Source organism: Malurus melanocephalus, unplaced genomic scaffold, assembly GCF_030028575.1.
Source record: "Malurus melanocephalus ecotype Western Australia unplaced genomic scaffold, MMel_1.1 scaffold_81, whole genome shotgun sequence".
Taxonomy (NCBI): Eukaryota; Metazoa; Chordata; class Aves; order Passeriformes; family Maluridae; genus Malurus; species Malurus melanocephalus.
In genome coordinates, this window is record NW_026623313.1 from 191,051 (window position 1) to 208,361 (window position 17,311).

At 59.0% G+C, this 17,311-nt stretch overlaps 1 protein-coding gene across 3 annotated transcripts; it reads left to right on the plus strand.

The window, feature by feature from the left end:
* The first annotated feature begins 3,915 nt into the window (after positions 1-3,915).
* Positions 3,916-16,944, plus strand: WNT6 (Wnt family member 6). 3 transcript variants are annotated; one of them, XM_057367573.1, is made up of 4 exons: positions 3,916-4,178; positions 12,202-12,417; positions 15,295-15,596; positions 15,883-16,944. In XM_057367573.1, exons 2-4 carry the CDS (start codon positions 12,219-12,221, stop codon positions 16,342-16,344), a joined length of 963 nt encoding a protein of 320 aa, XP_057223556.1. In that variant the 5' UTR covers positions 3,916-4,178; positions 12,202-12,218; the 3' UTR covers positions 16,345-16,944. The 3 variants fall into 3 exon arrangements, with proteins under 3 accessions (XP_057223556.1, XP_057223555.1, XP_057223554.1); XM_057367572.1 differs by having other exon boundaries at positions 4,034-4,178; positions 12,197-12,417; XM_057367571.1 differs by lacking the exon at positions 3,916-4,178 and having other exon boundaries at positions 4,186-12,417.
* The last annotated feature ends 367 nt before the right edge of the window (positions 16,945-17,311 follow it).

The following is a 17,311-nucleotide window of genomic DNA, read 5'->3' on the forward strand; positions in this document are numbered from 1 at the left end:
GTGGCCAAGCCTGGGGAACCCTGAGGAGTAAGTTTTAGCATGGCTGTCCCCAAATTCACTGTCACTTCAGCACCATGTGGTTTGTGTGTTTGCATCAGTTGGGAGCTCAGCCCTGGGGGCCTCCCTCCTCTTTATGCCCTGGATCATGTCCTGTGTCATCACCATCTCCCACTGGTGACATAACTCCAGGGAGGTCACCATCCTCATCATCCCCCTGGCTGCCACAGGCCTCTCTGCTGGCTGCTACCTTGCACTGGAGTCCCCCAGCTGTGAGCAGCCATGGATGGGGACCATGTTGTTTTAATAAGATCATTCTCCTCCTGCCGTGAGGTCGCAACCTGGGCTTATGACATCACAGTGCGCTGCCATGGAAATGCCAGGATGTCACAAACACAGCTCGATGACCTCACTGCAGGAGCAGGAGATGAGGCCAATGTGGGTTTGATTGCCAATGTCCTCAGGAATAAAGGAGGGGAGGGACGCTGGGAAAGTATGCGGCYGCTGAGCGCCGGGGTGTTTGGGTTGGAAATCGTCACGCTTTCCCCACAGCGGGAAAGGCCCATTACTTCCTCCCCTGTCCGCTGCCTCACAGCAGCCAGAGCCCACCCCCAGCCTTGTGGATGTGGGGTAGGAGGGCTGTTGGAGCAGGGCACCCCCATCCATGCCCTTGGGCCCGTGTGGTAGGGAGTGAGAGAGCCCAGCACAGCGTCAGGGCACCAGCCTAGAGGCAGAGGGAGTTCAGTGGGGGGCRCAGGATGGGCCACTCAGGGGATGCTTTGTCTCACAAGCAGGCTGGGGATCGCTGGGGATTGCTGGGGAGCGCTGGGGATGCTGTTACAAGGGGCAGAGTGGGCTGGAATCCTGGTGAGGTCTTCTCTGCCTCAAGAGGATTTCAGAATCATGCTGCTAAATGGGGACAGTATTCTCCCAACACAGCACCCTGAGGCTGGACCCCAAAGCACCCCTTGGCCCTGCCCAGCCACCCAATAACTGTCCCCTCCCCTGCCCATAACCAGTACTCTCTCCTGGGGACCAGCTGTCCCCTACCACAGCTGAGTTCTCTATTCTCCACAGACATTGCCTCTTGGGGAAAGCATGGCTGGTTGGGGGGACACCCGTCCCCCCCTCTCTGTTGCAGGGGTGCAGGGGTGTCTGCTCTCCCCCGGCATCCTCCGTCATTAATTTCCATCAGTGGCCAAGCGAGGCTGGGGCTGCCTGGGGGTGGCCGAGGAACACGGCGCTTTCCCCTGATAGCAAAAATAAATACATTAAAATTCTTGCAGGAGGCAGAAGAATGCGGGACGGCAGGAAAAAATTGTTTTATAATTTGTAATAACACAAAAGCCGAGGGGGGGGGGGGGGGCGGGATCGAGCTGCGAGAGGCGAGGAAAGGCAGAGACAAAGGATCAGCTGCGATGGTGGAGGCTGTTTCAGGGTGGCAGTGGCATCCCTGTCACCCCGGATTGGTACGACCACTGTCAGCTTTTCCCCTGAAGTATGTGTCCTTTGGGGTCTTGCTGYAGAAGAGGCAGCAAGAAACTTACCGGGGTTGAGCAAACAGGCAACACCCCCCGCCCCCCAAGCTGCTTAAACAGGTCTMAGCATCTCTGTGCCTCAGTTTCCCCTTGTTAAAGGGGAATTTTTATGCAACTGTGAGAAAAGCTATGAAATAGGGGCAAACCCCTGGCACAGTCCCCACCCCAACCCCCTGATACAGACACAAGGCAAGGAGCCCACCTCTGTCCCCTCTGCCCCACTGGCTTTGCCATATGACCCGGACAATGGGGCCAGTCCCCATAAGTGTTCTGGGGGCTTCACAGCCCCCCCAGCCCCCTCCAGCCTCACACAGAGCAAAGACATGATAAGGCGAGTTGCTGAGCACCAGCCGCACCTGCTCGCCGAGACAGCACCCCCCCTCCCGCTCCCCTCTTCGGGGCAAAATCAAAGGGATTTTTCTGCCCTTAGGAAATCAGATAAAGGCTTCTCACCTGCCCCGCGCTGCCTTTGCGAGGAGGCCAGGCGCTAGGGGCGGGGGGACAACAGGCACTTTCAACACGCCGGCAGATGAGCCGTGCGCTGTGGTGAGCTTTGCCGGCAGGGGCTGGGCCCCTGGGCACCGTGTCAGCCTCCCCCAGCCTTAGCAGGGATGTCCCCTCCCCASGAGCTACTAGATTAGAGGTGATGGGGTTGTTGTAGGACAGCTAGGATGGAGGCTGGTGGGTGAAAGCCAAGGACAATAGGACAGGGTACGGCATGGCAGCCCAGATACTGTGCCCAGCTCAGGGAAGGTCCCCTTTTCCCTGTGTCCCCATGCTGTGGCCAGGGCAGCTCAGTCACCATGCCAAAGGTGCAGACCAGGAGCCCAGCTCCTGTATGGGAGGGCAGAGAAAGAGCAGGTGTGACACCTCCAGAGGTGGTGGGAGTCTCTTACCTGCTGTGCCCAGGAGGGAGAGAATTGTGCCAAGCTGCAGATAAAGCCTGAGTTATTCACCACCAAATGCTGTTAGCAGGGAGAAAACATGCCCTGGTGAAGGGGTGAAACTACTGATGATCAAGGCAAGCGGAACAGTGATGGGCAAGCCAGGGGCTTGAGATGGGCAGGGTATGGGAGGCCATGAAGGGGGACAGAGCACAGATAGCTGCTGGATGGAGGGGTGATCTCACCAGCAGCCAGGGTTCTCTGCTTTACCTAMCAATGGTGGAAGACATCTGCTTTTTCCTTGGGGTAACCCAGTGGGTTGGCTGGTTGCTCAGTGGAGGTGGGCACAGGCACTAATTGTGACTCCCTCAGGTTATCTGTTCCAGCCCCAGGATCCATGGGCTGGATGCTGCATGGCTGAGAGCTTCATCCCCAACCTCTGCTGGGAGCCATGGATGGTACAAGAGGAATTAGAGACCCAGAGCATTGGTCTGAGCACTGGCAAACCATTCGTGGGGCTCCTCTGTGGGGACAGTTGGGGTGGCAGGCTATGGGCTCCTCCTGTCCCCAGCTGCCCAGCCCTTGTGTGGCCCCCTKCTATCTTCCAGGCACAGCAGCTTCCTCCTGCCCCGGGCAGCTCCTGCTGCTCCTCCTTGTTGTGATCTGCTGCTGGGGACTGTCTCTGTTCTGGGTGCTGGCTGCACCTGAGATGGAATCACAATAAACAAGATGTCCCTCTCCTGCTCTTGGTCTCTTTGCTCCTGGGGCTGCCTCGATCATTCTCCTGCGTGTTCCTCTGCCCCAGGCGTGTCTCTCCAGAGTGCTGGAGCTAAGTGTTGGGAAATGCTTCCAGGAGGGTCACTCCTCCAGCATTCCCAGGTGGGATGGAGTGGTCTGAGGACAGGCACGGTCATGGAGCCAGGGTTGTGCTAGGCAAGCCCAGTGCAGGGACAGAGGCTACGCAGGGCGACACAGGGATGCCAGGTTTGGGCAAGGCCATGCCAGGTTTGTCACGGTCCGGCAGGAGTGTGGCAGGAAGGTGTTGGGGACAGCTCGAGGCCAGGGTTTTGCAGGGCTTTGGCAGGACTCCGAGCAGAGCTGGGCAGGGCTGTGCCAGGCAGGGCTGTGCCAAGCAGGTCCGTGCCAGGCGGGTCCGCGGCGGGTCCCGGGGCTTCGAGGGCAGGTCCAGGTCCTCAAAAAGAGCTGCACGATCAAGTGCGGCGGCGGGACGCGGGCCGGACAGGCTGCGGCCACCGTCCCCTACCGGAGGGTGCCCGTGGCCGTTGCCGTGCCCACATCGTGTCCGTGGYTGTGCGCCGGGAACAGAGCCTGGCACCCGGGAGTCCCCCCGCCCGGCCCGCCCTGTCCGTCCCCCCGGGCTCCGGTTTCCCTGTCGGAGCAGATGCTTTCGCAGCCCCGTCCCTCCTCCTCCTCCTTCTCCGGAGCAGCCTCCGCGCCGCGCTCCAGCCGCCCGGAGGTGCCTGCCCAGCCCAGCCCAGCCCAGCCCAGCCCGGCCCGGCCCGGCCCGGCCCCGCCGGCCGCATTGCCCGCCCGGCCCGGCCCGGCCCGGCGGAGGGAGACAGCGGGCACCCACCCGCCGGGGCCCCGGCCGGACCTCGGGGCTGCCCGGCTCCCCGCGGGCGGCGTGGAGCGAGTTGGACGCTGTCCTCAGCCCTGGCAGGATGCTGCCTTCCTCCCGGACCCAGCTGGGGCTCTTCTTCATCCTCCTCTGCCCCGCTAACATCATCGGGCTCTGGTGGTGAGTAGGACATCCCGGGGGATGGGGTGGGGGGGATGTGAAGCAGGAGAGCATATAGGGTCTCTCGATCCCCGGGGATGGCGTCCCCCCCCCAGCCTTGGGGACGACAGACTCCCCTACACCCAGGCATTACTTGGGTGGGAATTGCTGCTCACCGGCTGTGCGGATCCATATCGGGACACCCACACGCTGTCAGGGTTTGGGCACACAGTGTGTTGGGGACAGCAGGCTGGGGSACCCCAGGAGCATAGGGCACACAGGTATTGTAGTGAGAGTCGCATTCTGCCTCCCTGCACCCCAAGCCCAGAGCCAAGGAGGGTGGGAAAAGGGGCTTATGGCCTCCAGACACCTCCAATAAGTCAAATTTAATTAAAAGCCCGAGGGTCCCTACAGAGTCCCCCCTGAACGGTGGCTTGGACACAGCAGGGACAAAACCCCTATTTGTAATGGTGCCTTCATCAAAGGCAGAGACGGTGCCTTGCAGGATACTAGAGGGGGTGGGGGATTCATTACAGGCACAGAACTGGGACCCAGCCTTGGAAAGCCCAGGTATCTGTCGAAACATGAACTATTTAAATCTATTAAGAATTTCACCCAGCCTGTCTTTATCCGGTTTTAAGTGCTTAGATTCCAGCTCCCCGGCGTGCCGTCCGGGCTATCATTCATTATCTGAGGCTATTCGTCTCCACATTGTCACACTCTTTTGACCCCTAAAATAAAGCTCTCCATAAGCCTTTCCCCTCCCGGTCCCCTGCCTGCCCACCAGTGATTTATTCCACGTCTCCATTCCCTTTGCTAGCCCTGGCTCCAGGGGTGCAGTGGGGGTTTGGGTGAGYATAAATGGTGCTGTTACAGTTGTACATCAGCTGAGAGTTTGTCCCTGGAGCCCAAGTGCTGTGTTTATTTCCAGGCAAGGGTTTAACTGGGGTCTGAGAGGGACTTGCCTTGGGTTTTTTGCTAGAGGAGTGGAGAGCAAGGTAGGACGAGCCCTGGCTGAGGCAGGGTGTATGTGGAGGGTCTCCAACTCCCTGCCACCTACCTCAGGGTCAGCTGTGCCACTGCAGGGCATATTCCCTCTTGCTGCCTGAAACCTGCTGTTTTTCCCTGGCTAATCCTCAGGCACACATAGAGCTGTGCCTTCATCTGTCCCTGCTTTCTCTGCCCCATCCTCATCAATATCTCCAAGCTCATGTCCTGTGCTCCAGCTTCAAGGACATCTGCTCAAGGCTGGAGCAGGTGGAGGTGAAGCAGAAACTCATTTTGCCTTCCTTTCAGGGGCAGACAGACAGCACTGACAAGGGCAGGGTGCTGGGGTACCAGTGCCCCTCACCYTGGCTGCTCAGAGCAGCATCTCACTGTGGAGTCTGAGTCCTGCTGGTGCCACTTGTGTGCTGGCAGTGCCGACTTGGGGAGATTAGAAGGATTTGGCAGAGGAGGACAAGGGGTCAAACTTGTTTTTTCTTCTTTTACAAAAGAAGAGGAAAATGAACCTTTAATTTAGGAATGATAACTCAGCTGCCTGAAGCATGGCAAATGGACTGGGCAGTGGAGTGAACTTCAGCGGGATCACCAGCTCACACTGCTTCACTCTGGAGCCAGCGAGATGGGAGGAGGTGRTGGGTGGATGAGGCCACCAGCACCACCAAACGGATGTGCCGGGCTTCCTGGGACAGGGCACAGGAGCAGCTGGCTGATTCAAGGACAGCTTCCCTCAGAGTCTGGGGTTTTGGCCCCTGACTGTGGTCATCTGCCCTTGCTGTGTGGGGCAGAGAAGTCCTGGCGCTGCCTGGACCCTTGAGCCAGCTCACAACAGGCATTTTTCCCACGTGCTTTCTCCCGGTGCCTTCTCCCAGCTCTGGTAGCATGGTGTCTGTGGGTTTTACATTTGGTGGAGAGGGTCTCAGGGGTGCAGCTKTGTGTTGTGCCGGAGTTCTGGGAAGCCTCAGGATTGGTGGCATTGATAGAGCTGTTCCTTGCTGTCACTGATAYATTGGGACTTCCGTGGCACACCTTCATGTGCATTTTGCTCTGGCCAAGAAAGAAATATATTTATCACTCCCCCATCCCACCCCTGAGTACGTTAGCTCTATGGTGGAGGAATATAGGGGTTACCTGTTTGAGCCAATTTTTTCCCACACTGATGAACTAAWTTGTGAGAGTGGCATGGTGGGCTGTAGCTGGGCTGGATCCCAAGGGGCACAGTCCCCAGGCTGGCTGTGCAAACAGCGCTGGCCACTCATGGGTGGCAACTGCACCCATTGGGACACTGGTAGATGGCTGCATGTGTGGAAAAAGATTCAGTAATGATGTACAAGCACTGACATCCTGCAAGTGATGCCTGAGAAAGGGCATCCTCATTGTGTTAGATGTCCTCAGAGAGCTCARTGAGGACACAGACCTTTCCATTGCAGAAGGAAGCAGGCTGTGGTAGTGCTGGAAGATATCTCACTCACGTGCTGCTGGCACCTTGGTTAGTGCCAAACTGCAGGRAGAAAGATCTCCTTGCTCTCACCAGCTCTGTACATTCCCTTTCTTCCTCTTCCCCTATTCTTCACACGTTTCTTGCTCAGCTCCTTGTGTAACAGTGATTTCTCTTTGAGCAGGACAGGTAGGGACAGCCTGGGGCCCCTGGGCTGGTCCAAAGGGTACAGGGATACAGAACAGGCAGACTTAGAGTCTGAGGAGCCCCAGGCAGGTTCAGGGCAGGATTTCAGCCCAGCCGKTTTGCAGTTGGGCTGTGCTTGCAGGCACTGTGAGGATGGGGACAAGCAAAGCCAGCTTCCCTGGTGCCTGTTGGCTCTCCATGGGCATGGCTGAGAGCAGCTGGGAGATGGAAGAGAGAGCAAGGGAGAAAATCATCCCAGCTAAAACGTACTCTACTCCAGCCGTGGGTCTGAGGGGGCCCGGAGGGATGGACACCTGCCCTCCATCCTTCTCCTGTCCATGCACAAAGGCAGCACACCTCCAGATTTTCATGGGACTTCTTCAGAGGCACTAAGGAGGGACCCATCCACCAGCCCCTSTGGCTATACCCTTGCTTGAGGGGGTCCCATGTCCCTCAAGACACACACCCTGGGTGGTTTCATGCACCAGAGGTCTCTCCTCTTTCACTGCCCTGTCCAGCACCCAAACTACAAGAGCAGAGCCTGTAAGGGCAGGCTGCAGGGCTGGAGGGCCCTGCCTGCATGTCTTGGGGTGAGCTTTGTGAGTCACCCCCTGGGCTTGCTGACCACACTTGCTACCCCATGACACCCAACAGAAGGGCTGCCCAGCCACCCTGGACATGCCTTCACCCCTGGAGCAGCACCATATGAGCAGAAATGCATCTCCCAGTGGAGAAACCCCTACCTGGTGGCATGTCCCTGTGCCCTTGCTGGGATGGCTGCTGGGTTTTTCAAAGGGACACTATTTCTCCTGCACTCTTTGAGATGACAACTGGCTTCAGCATTGGGCTACTTGCTTTTTCCCACAAAGGCAGCTGAGCTTTYGCCAATGCCATCCCTTGTCCCTATTCCTGGTCACATCTGCTTTTCTGTGGTGACATCAGGCTCCCCAGCCATGCCCGACACATCCCCAAACTGGAGGGTTTGTTTGCATTTTGTGTCAGAAGCTTGACCCCTTCCAATACCCCTCACGTGGGAGGACACTGGCAGAACTGGGCACACCCCGACATCTGCTCAGCTTTTGCGGGTCCTGCCACCACATGTGACCCCCACATTTGGGCATGAACTAGCCAAGCCCTCATGCTACCCCAGCTCCAGCCTCTGCCAGCACCTGGAGGAAGGACACAGTGACCCCGAGTGGGTGGACGTCTTTCTTCTTATCACAGCCCTTCCAGGGTTTGGACTTGGCTTTAGGACCACCAGCTCTGCAGGTGCACGCTCCCTCCATCCCCCCGGTACCTGTAGCACAAGGTTGGGCAGCTCCTGCTCACGAGAGCCTGGCCTCAGCATGASCCTGCAGCTAGGAGGTCCAAGGGCTGGTGCAACACCATGCCAAAGCCTCCTTCCTTGAGGCAGCATCCCAGCTGTCTGCATGCCATCCTTGCCAAAGAGGTGTAAGGAGGAGGGCAGGGAATGGGGTCCCCCTTCTYTTCCCAACCCAGGGCATTTCCTGCTGCCTCAGGTCCCTGGGTGCTGCTCAGCAGCCAAACCCTGGCTGTGCCCCCCGGGGCAGTGACTTGCTGCTTACTCACCACACCCTCACGAGCCTCCTGCTCTGTTTTCCACACCTGGCTGCCCCGGTTAGTGGCAGCACCCACGCATCGCCCCGGGTGAGGGGCCGAGTGCCTGCCACACGCCTGCAAGGGCTGTAGGGAAAGCTGGATGGGTGAAAATAAATCTGTGTGTCCCCCTTGCCCTGTTTGCACAGCTCGGAAAGAGATGGGTTCCCTTTGGGTTTGACTTCCTTGTAGGGCTGTCACTCAGTTTGACACCATTGAGTGGGACATAAGGTGACCTATGTCCCCAAGGATGGAGGTCAGTTCTCCAGGGCTGTCACCCTGCAGTTCTTACTTCTCCAGGTGGGTGCAGAATAATTTCTGGGCTCAGTTATCCTCGTATGCATCCTCCTGAAGGCTTCYAGAGGCTGGGATAGAGACCTGCATGGGAGGCGAGACACAGCCTTACTGCCCCAGAGCAGAGTCTGCTGGGCACCAGGCAGTGCCCAGGCAGCACTCAATGGCTGCAGGCTCCTCAGGTCCCACATGGAGCTGGTGTGGTACAACCACTGCTCTGCCTTGGCACTTCAGGGCCATCAGGACCAAAGCAGGCATTTTTCACCCAAGATGCAGGTGCCACTTTTGAAGGCTGACTATCCTCTTCCTCACTGCRTGGTTCTGCCAGCCAGCCTCACTCCCATGGCTTCCTGCAGACTGGAACTCCACTGGCTGCCCTCCATCAAAATCCTTCTTCACGTCATCCTCATGCCCAAGGAGAAAACGGTGACTTGGCCCAGGCTYCTTGGTCCTGATTTTGTCTGGGAATGAGACTGAGACGTGCTGGAAGTTCCATGACCGTGAGCTGAGCTGGAAAAAAATGGTGATTATGGCTCTCAGGAACCCCTGGCTCTGTTGCAGCAGGCACAGCAACCAGAGCACAGGGGTTGCATCAGAAGCCCCAGTGACTCCTGCTTGATGTGCGTCATTGGGACTGGGCTCAGGCTGCGGCTGTGGCAGCCTAAGGGGTGACAGCAGTRGGTGGGTGGTGTTTTGCAGCCCCTTTTCTGTGCTTCAGTCTCCCCTTTCAGCAGCGGGGGTTGTTTCCCTTACACAGGGGTGCCAGGAGGTTGGAAAGTGGGGCTCATGATCTCTTCAGCTTTCAGGGCAGGATGCAGCCCCTGGCAATGGTTCTGGCAAAGGGCGTTGGGGGCAGCACCATGGATGCTGCTGAGCTGCTGAGCCCAGATGGGGGCTCCCAGGCGGGAGGTGGCGGGGGCYGGGGTGCCCCAGGCAAGTTGTGGGGAGCTGGGCTGGCGACCCTGTTCTCTCACCAGGGCAGGGGGAGGAGTGCCCGGCGGCAGAGGTGGGGCACCTTAATTGTAGATGCGGGAGGCCTTGGAGCGGGACAAGCTCAGGCAGATCTGGGCCCTGTGCCGGAGCCCTTGCCAAAGTGGTAGCAGTTTGGCAGCATTTTTCTTGCCCTTGTCTCCCCCCATTCTCCCCCCCTCTCCAAACCCTCCAAAGCAAAACAGCTCTTGGGCTCCCGGCAGCCTCCCTGCGCCAGAAAGCAGAGCCCAGCGGAAATTAATATCGCGCTGGACTTAGGCAGCCCACCCCACGCCTCGTCGGTATGGACAGAAAGCTCCCGCGCTCTCTCCCAGCCTTGCTGCYGCCTGGACCATGGTGGGGACCCCCTCGGTGCCGAGGAGCCGCCCACCGCCCCCCAGACCCGCGGGGCTGAGCTCTTCTTCCCGGCCTGATCCAGCGGGCCGGGGTGAGCCACAGTTCAGTATTTGATCTGACAGCCCTGGGGGGCTGGCGCATCGTTTTTATACRAGTACAAAGAGTCGTCTCTTAATGAAAGTCCCATCCTGGCTCCCCCTCTTGCTCACCCCACTGGCAGAGGCAGCCAAACCTCCGCCATCCTGCTGTAAATGTTGAGAGCCCATGGTCACAAAGGGCAGCAAGCCTGGAGGCCAACACGGAGGCTTGGATCCCTGTGCGGTCATCGTGGGACAGGACTGGACAGATTTTTTTGGTTGCTTTCCACATGGGCCTCAGTTTCCCCATCTATGGGGTACCTGTGCCAGGCAAGCTCTGTGATGCTTCCATAGCTGCTCCATGCCTTTGCAGAAGTGCCTGTGAATTGTGCAGCAAAAGAAAGCTGAGCTGCCTGGAGCAAAGGGAGATGGGTTCCCCYCGGCAGGAATGTAGGCTTGCCTCAGTTTCCCTACTGGAAGTTCCCTTTCCAGGCTATCCCTCTCTGTTTAACCTTTAAACCTCCAGTCAAGCATTAGGGCTCCTTTTCCAGGCTGTGCTAGAGGGTACATCCTCTCCAAGCCCAGCTGGGGTCTGATGTGCAGGAGATATGGGCAGCTGGAGAGTCTGACATGGGACAGGGGGATCCTGACAGTGCCTTGAGCTTCGAGCAAGGGGGGTTTGCACTGGGGACAGGATTTCAAGCAGAGTACTGCAGCCTGGTGTCCCAAACACAGCCCCCCCGCTGCGCAAGAGTGGAAAGGAAACCCAGAACACAGTTAAACACTGAGATTCAGCTTGTGATTTTTGAGCCCCTGGGGCTTGGCCAGACTATAAAGCTCTGAGTTTGGAAGCTGTGCAGCTGATGCTCTCCAGTGAGTGGGGCTGGAGGCAGCACAGGCTGCCCAAGCACTGGTCCCCAGGGAATCCCAGGGAATGTAGCCTCACAACCATCAGGCATCTCTCGGTCTTGGGGTGTGCTGAGTCCAGCCCTGAGGTTCTGTGAGCATCCATGGCCAAGAAAATGACGTTGTTGAGCAGGATGAGCTCTGAGCCCCCAGGAGCAGTGCTGGAGGCAAGGGTGGGCTGTGTTTAGGGTGTGCTAAACTCGTGTGGCCCATGGCTCCGGAGTTGCCCGTGGCAGAGCTGGAGCATGGCCCATGTCAGCACGAAGCAGGGCGCTGGCGGGCTCACAGCTGCACGGGCTGTGCCGGGGAGGGCACTCCGGGCCAAATGTGTGGGGAAAGTACAGGAGTTTCTGTAGCCAGCGGCACACCGGGGAGCACAGCGCTGCGCTCAGACTCTGCCTCCAGGCCCAGAGAGCCAGGCACCTCACTCCAGCTGTGCTGGCAAGGAGGAGCTGCCTCTGACGTGGGCCCAGCCAAGACTTGCCCTCCCTCACTGGCATTGGCAGAGCTGGAGATGCCACCTGCATCCCTCCCTTGCACTCCCTCACCCGCCTGCGGCTCCGTTCCCTGGAGTCAGTGCCTGGATTTGGGGAGCTGAGTACAGGATCCTGGCCAGCAGCCAAGGGGCTTTATCTCAGGCAAGGTCACTCATCTAGTCTCCCACAGGGTAAAGCAGCGAGCCCCCCTGGAGAGGGGGAGACACACTGAGAATGCTGGCTGGGCTCCTGACTGCGCCCACGGCTCTGGGACATGCAGCTGCATCAGGCATCAGCCACATGGCAGTGCCAGGGCTGTGCTGGGTCAGTGCCAGCCCCAAAGGGCAGGTGCTGAGTAACGCAATATTTCTGTCATCTCCCATCGGGGACACCACCATCATCCCTATGGATGTCCCCAAGAATGTAGAGTGGCATGTACCAGTATCACCCCRTAGCCAGTCCCACTGATGGAGATCCCCACCATTCCCTGATGGGACAGACAGGTCAAGGTATCCCTTGGGTGATTCRCCCCTACCTGTTGTCCTGCCCCTGCTGCGTACCTCTCTCTGTCCCCTTGTYAGCCGGGCTCAGCACACAGGTGGCACTGCCCTGCAGCCCTGCTCTGTCCCTGAGGGCGGTCTGCTCACATCCCATCCACGCCCTGTCTCTCCTGGGCTCGGGTGCTGGTTTTGCTCTGCTCGCTGTCCCCTCCTGCAGGGCAGTGGGAAGCCCCCTGGTCATGGACCCCAACAGCATCTGCCGCAAGACGAAGCGGCTGGCGGGGAAGCAGGCAGAGCTGTGCCAGCTGGAGCCAGAGATTGTGCAGGAGGTGGCCAAGGGCACCAAGCTGGGCGTCCGGGAATGCCAGTACCAATTCCGCTTCCGCCGCTGGAACTGCACCAGCCACAGCAAGTACTTCGGCAAGATCCTGCAGCAGGGTAAGGCCAACGCTTCCTCAGCTTCCCATTTCCCAAAAAGGCTCCAGCCAGGTCATGCACCTTCCTGGGGCTCCTGGAGCAGCCTTGGCGTGCAAACCTTTGAGTGTGTGTGTGTGTGTGTGTGTGAGCGTGTAGGGCGTTGCTCAGTGCTCCCCGGTGCAGTCACACTGAGGTTTTACTGCCGGGACATGTCTCCCCGTGTTGTAATGAAGCAATTACCGATGCTCCCAGACAGTGCGGGGCTTCATGAAGCCCAAGAATGCACCCTCGTCTGGCAGTGATTTACTGCTCCCCTGGGACCCCAGGGTGTGCTGGGGGAAGGGGCCCGGGTGGGAAGCAGTGCACAGCCATTGGGAGCTGCCCCTCACTCTGTGGGTGCCCTTCACATCCCTCCTGCTGGCCTTGCAGGGAGCAGAGGAGAGGAGTGTCTGYCCCTTGTCTCTGTCCCTGGATGGGCACCCTAATGTCACCCTGAGGTACAGTGAGGTACAGTGGCAGGAAGGTATGTGCAGGCCTCAGCCAGATGGATACAGTGGTCTAAGYCCAGCCCAGCTGCTTCAAATCAGAGCAGGGGCAGAGCAGGAGGGCATCCGTGAGTGTGTAAGGGATGGGAAAGCCCTGCCATGCTCCTCAGGGAGAGAGGCTGGGAGCGGATGATGCTTCAAGCAAGGGAGGAGGTTTGAAGTGCTTTGGGCTGGTAGGATTACTTAGTGGGAGGTGAGTTTAGTGCTGCCCCTTTTCCAGAGCTGGTCCCTGTGCTCTGGCAGATGAAGATGCTGGACCATGCCCCAGTCTCCTCAGCCATCACATCTGCCGKGTGAATGGCCAGCCCAAGGCAAAGTGGGTATGTCCTTAGGTCATGCTGGGGGAAAAGGTGGAAAGGGCAGGGTGCCTGGGGTACCCAGCTGGCTGCAGGTACCAGTGGCAGTCAGAGCTGAAGCTCCGAGGGAGACACTGGCTCATGGGAGTGGCATAGACTCATTAAAAAATCTGATTTGCATGTGTGGGTTCCCCTCAACACAGGGAGGTGCATTCAATCAAGAGACAGAGAGTCAGGGCACAAGGGGGACTCTCCTGCCTCTGGAGTCACCTATTTTCACCACAGCCTGGCAGTGAGGCTGGTGGGATTCGTGCCAGGCAGGGATGCAGAGTGGAAGTGGAGTGGTGCCAGAATGCAGGGCCAGACCAGGTGGTGAGTGAAAGGTACTGGCAGATGAGCTGCTGGGTACCCGGGAACAGCTTGTGCTGGAGGAGGCACAGGCACATCAGGCATGGGAATGCTGAAGGAGCCACCACATTGGTCCAGCCTCACTGCTGGGGTAGTAGAGATAAGCAGTRTTGTGGGGACAGTAGTGAATTTGTGAGTCCCTGGCACTCTGAGGACATGGACATCCCAGATAAAGGTGTGGAGGTCCCCAGGGCAACAAAATGGTTTTCAGAAGCCCTCTGATGGCACCAGCCTCCCTATAAGCCTGCAGGGACTGCACAGAGTGTGCCTGCATTTTTGGGATTGCCAGGTCCATCAGATGAGTACCTCCCATCCAATGTCCTTCTCTATCCAAGGATGCTGCAAACYTCCTGCTCCTGGCCGTGGCCTCCCTGGCAGTCATGGCTGTCCCCTCTTCCCTTGCTGCCGCCTGTGCCAGGTGGGGCATGCCAGGGCAGGCTGTTTTGGGGACTGCCAYGTGTCTGGAGGAGCTGTCAGAGGAGCAGCATCCCCCCAGGGCCCGGCTGGCAGGGTGGCACCGGGATCTCTGCCAGCTGTGGGCTGCCTGCCGAGGGCTCTGCCAGCCCCRGGTGGGAGCAGGCGGCTGGTTGGGTGGCTTGTAGGGCAGGAGGGCCTGTGAGGGGGCTGGCATCCCCTGGGTGGCACTGCCAGAACTGCACCCGTGTGCCCAGCTCCTGCTAACACCAGAAGGATTCGGGTGCTGCGTGGGCTTTTGGAGGAGCTGCTCATGGAACTGGAGCCCTGGTACCCCTCTTCCTGCAGCACCCTCAAGTCAGAATACTGAAGATGGAAGGATGGGACACCCCCCAAAACGCACCTTCCCTTCCCTCCCCAGGAATCCCCTGCATGCCACCACCCTGGGCCAGCCCTGCCCTGGCATTTGTGTGGCAGGGGTTCGGCTGGCACGGAGCAGGGGGAGCAGGGGAGCCCCCCGAGCAGAGCGCCGCACCCCCGCTGCCAGAATCCCCCGCTGGCTGCGGCTGCGAGCGGCAGGTCCAGGCAGGGGAAAGATGCTTGGAATTCGTGTCCTGGAGCAGAGAGAGACAGAAGCAAATACTAMTAATAAATAATCCTGCAGGGTGGAGGCTGTGCCGGTGGAGAGAGGGGGGCAGGCAGCGCCCCATGGCAAAGAGGGTAGTGGGGGGGAGAGCAGGCAGCACAGCTTCATCGCTGCCACACTGCAGAGGGGTGAGTGGCACCCTCTTGTATCCCTCACAGTGTTTCTTTCCAGATTCCAATTTGGAGCTGGGGATGGGATTTTTACTGCTTGGAAGCATATTGCGGGGTAGTGTCAGGAAGATGTGGGTACCACCTGGTCACCCAGGACCACTCTCTGCTCTCCAAACTTCCCTCTTTCCTATGGGGCAGCACCCAGAATTGCAAGGGGAGGCAGGAGATCTGTTGCCTCTCCACAGCTGRAGGGAAGAGCACTGGCAGGGTCTGACCATCCCCCAAAGTCTTCGTATCTTCTTGCAAGAGACAGCTCCTGCCCCAGGCAGCCTGTTCCAGGGTGGGTGCATCAGCCAGGGAACAGCATATGAAGAGGGAAAAGGGGGGCTCTGAGCCCCCATGGGATGTCAGCCAGGGTGGATGGGGCTTTGCTTKCTGGAGCTGACCCCACATCCCGGCCCTGTCCTGTTCTCCTGCAGATATCCGTGAAACAGCCTTCGTGTACGCCATCACGGCGGCCGGGGTGAGCCACGCCATCACGCAGGCCTGCAGCATGGGCGAGCTGCTGCAGTGCGGCTGCGAGCTGACCCGGAGCCGGGCCCCYCCCTCGCCCACAGCGGGGCCGGGCACAGAGGGCACGGCCTGGGAATGGGGGGGCTGTGGGGATGATGTGCAGTTCGGCTACGAAAAATCCCAGCAGTTCATGGATGCCAAGAACAAGAAAGGCAAAAATGACATCCGCGCTCTTATCGACCTGCACAACAATGAAGCCGGGCGCTTGGTAAGGCCCCTGCACTCCCTGCCCTCTGCAGACATCACCCCTATGCCCAGACCCAGCCCTTCACCTTCAATGTCCCCAAGCCACATACCCTCACCAGCTTTGGCTGAAATATGGACCCAATATCTTCTGGGAACTCTTTGCAGGTGCTTTGGAAACCCTCTGAGCTACTCTCCATGCCAAGCCCTTCCCCCAGCCAGGGCAGCACCAAGAGGCAGGGTTTTGGCTTTTGGGGTGCTGGGCAGGAAGAGAGGGAACCAAGGGCTGAGCATCTCTGTTTGTTCCGCAGGCGGTGCGCAGCTACATGAGGACAGAGTGCAAATGCCACGGGCTGTCGGGCTCCTGCACCCTGCGCACCTGCTGGAGGAAGATGCCCCATTTCCGCGAGGTGGGGGATCGCCTGCTCGAGCGCTTCAATGGGGCTTTCAAGGTGATGGGAGGCAACGATGGCAAAACCCTCATCCCTGTGGGTGACAACATCAAGCCTCCTGATAAACAGGACCTCATCTACTCGGCTGACTCACCTGATTTCTGCTCGGCTAATCGTAAGACGGGCTCGCTGGGCACCAGGGGCCGTGTCTGCAACAGCACAGCCATGGACACGAGCGGGTGTGACCTGCTGTGCTGCGGGCGAGGGCACCGGGACGAGACGGTGGTGCTGGAGGAGAACTGCCTTTGCCGCTTCCACTGGTGCTGCGTGGTGCAGTGCCGCAAGTGCTCCGTCCGTCAGGAGCTCAGCCTCTGCGTYTGACAGCCTGGGGTCAGGCAAGGACAATTTGGGAGCCACCTCCAGGCTCACATGGCCCCCCTGGGACAGAGACAGGTGGAGCCGGTGGCAGGGTCAGCGTGGGTGAGCCAGCTCTGCACTCTGGGGAGTCCTGGCTTTCCCAGGGGGAGCGTGAGGCTGCCCAGCATCCCCACGGCCCCCATGGTTGGGGCTGCGGGAGCAGAGCTTCCACTAATAAAGCTATTTAAAGCCGGTGTGCCACAGCGCTTCCTGGGGAGGGCTGGGAAGCGCTGAGCACCGTATTGGGATGGGGCTAGCCAGAGAGCTGTGAGCCCCAATCAGCCTCACTCCGGCCAGCCTCTGGCCCGGCTGGGAGTTGTGGCAAAATCCAGCTCATTTTGTGTCTACTGTCTGTGGTTGTCGAGCCTGGAGATGTGTGTAGAAGAGGGTGAGTACTCTCCTGCCGTGCTCTGCAGTTTCCATTGAGCTCTCCTCCCATCACTCACAGCTGTCATTGCTTGGGGTGACAGTTTGTGTCCAGCCTCCATCTGACCTGGTATGTTTGCAGTGACCTGCAGTCCATGACGCCTCCACTCACGCCTCACACTGGAGGTACACCTAGCTGCCCAAATAGGATGGTGATGTGCTCTGAGTTTCTTGAAGGGATCCTGTATTATTTTCCCTCCAGTCACAGTCACTGCGGTCCCAGCTTCAGGGCCTGGCACACAGAAGCCCTGGACAGCGCTGACACTGTTGGCTTGGTGGCATGCAAGGCATTCACTTGGCATGCCGTGGGCCACGTGCAACCCCACCTGGATGGCCGGGTGCCAGGCATGTATGTCTTGATAACCTGATCAGCCTGCGCCCCTCATGGACAAACACAGGGTGACGAGCAGCCTGCCTGGCTGCCCAGCAAGGCAGGTTGCCACTCCCGGTCTCAGGGGCTCCAGGGATCTCCTAGGGGGTCCCTCCCATGCTGCAAGGAGCCCAC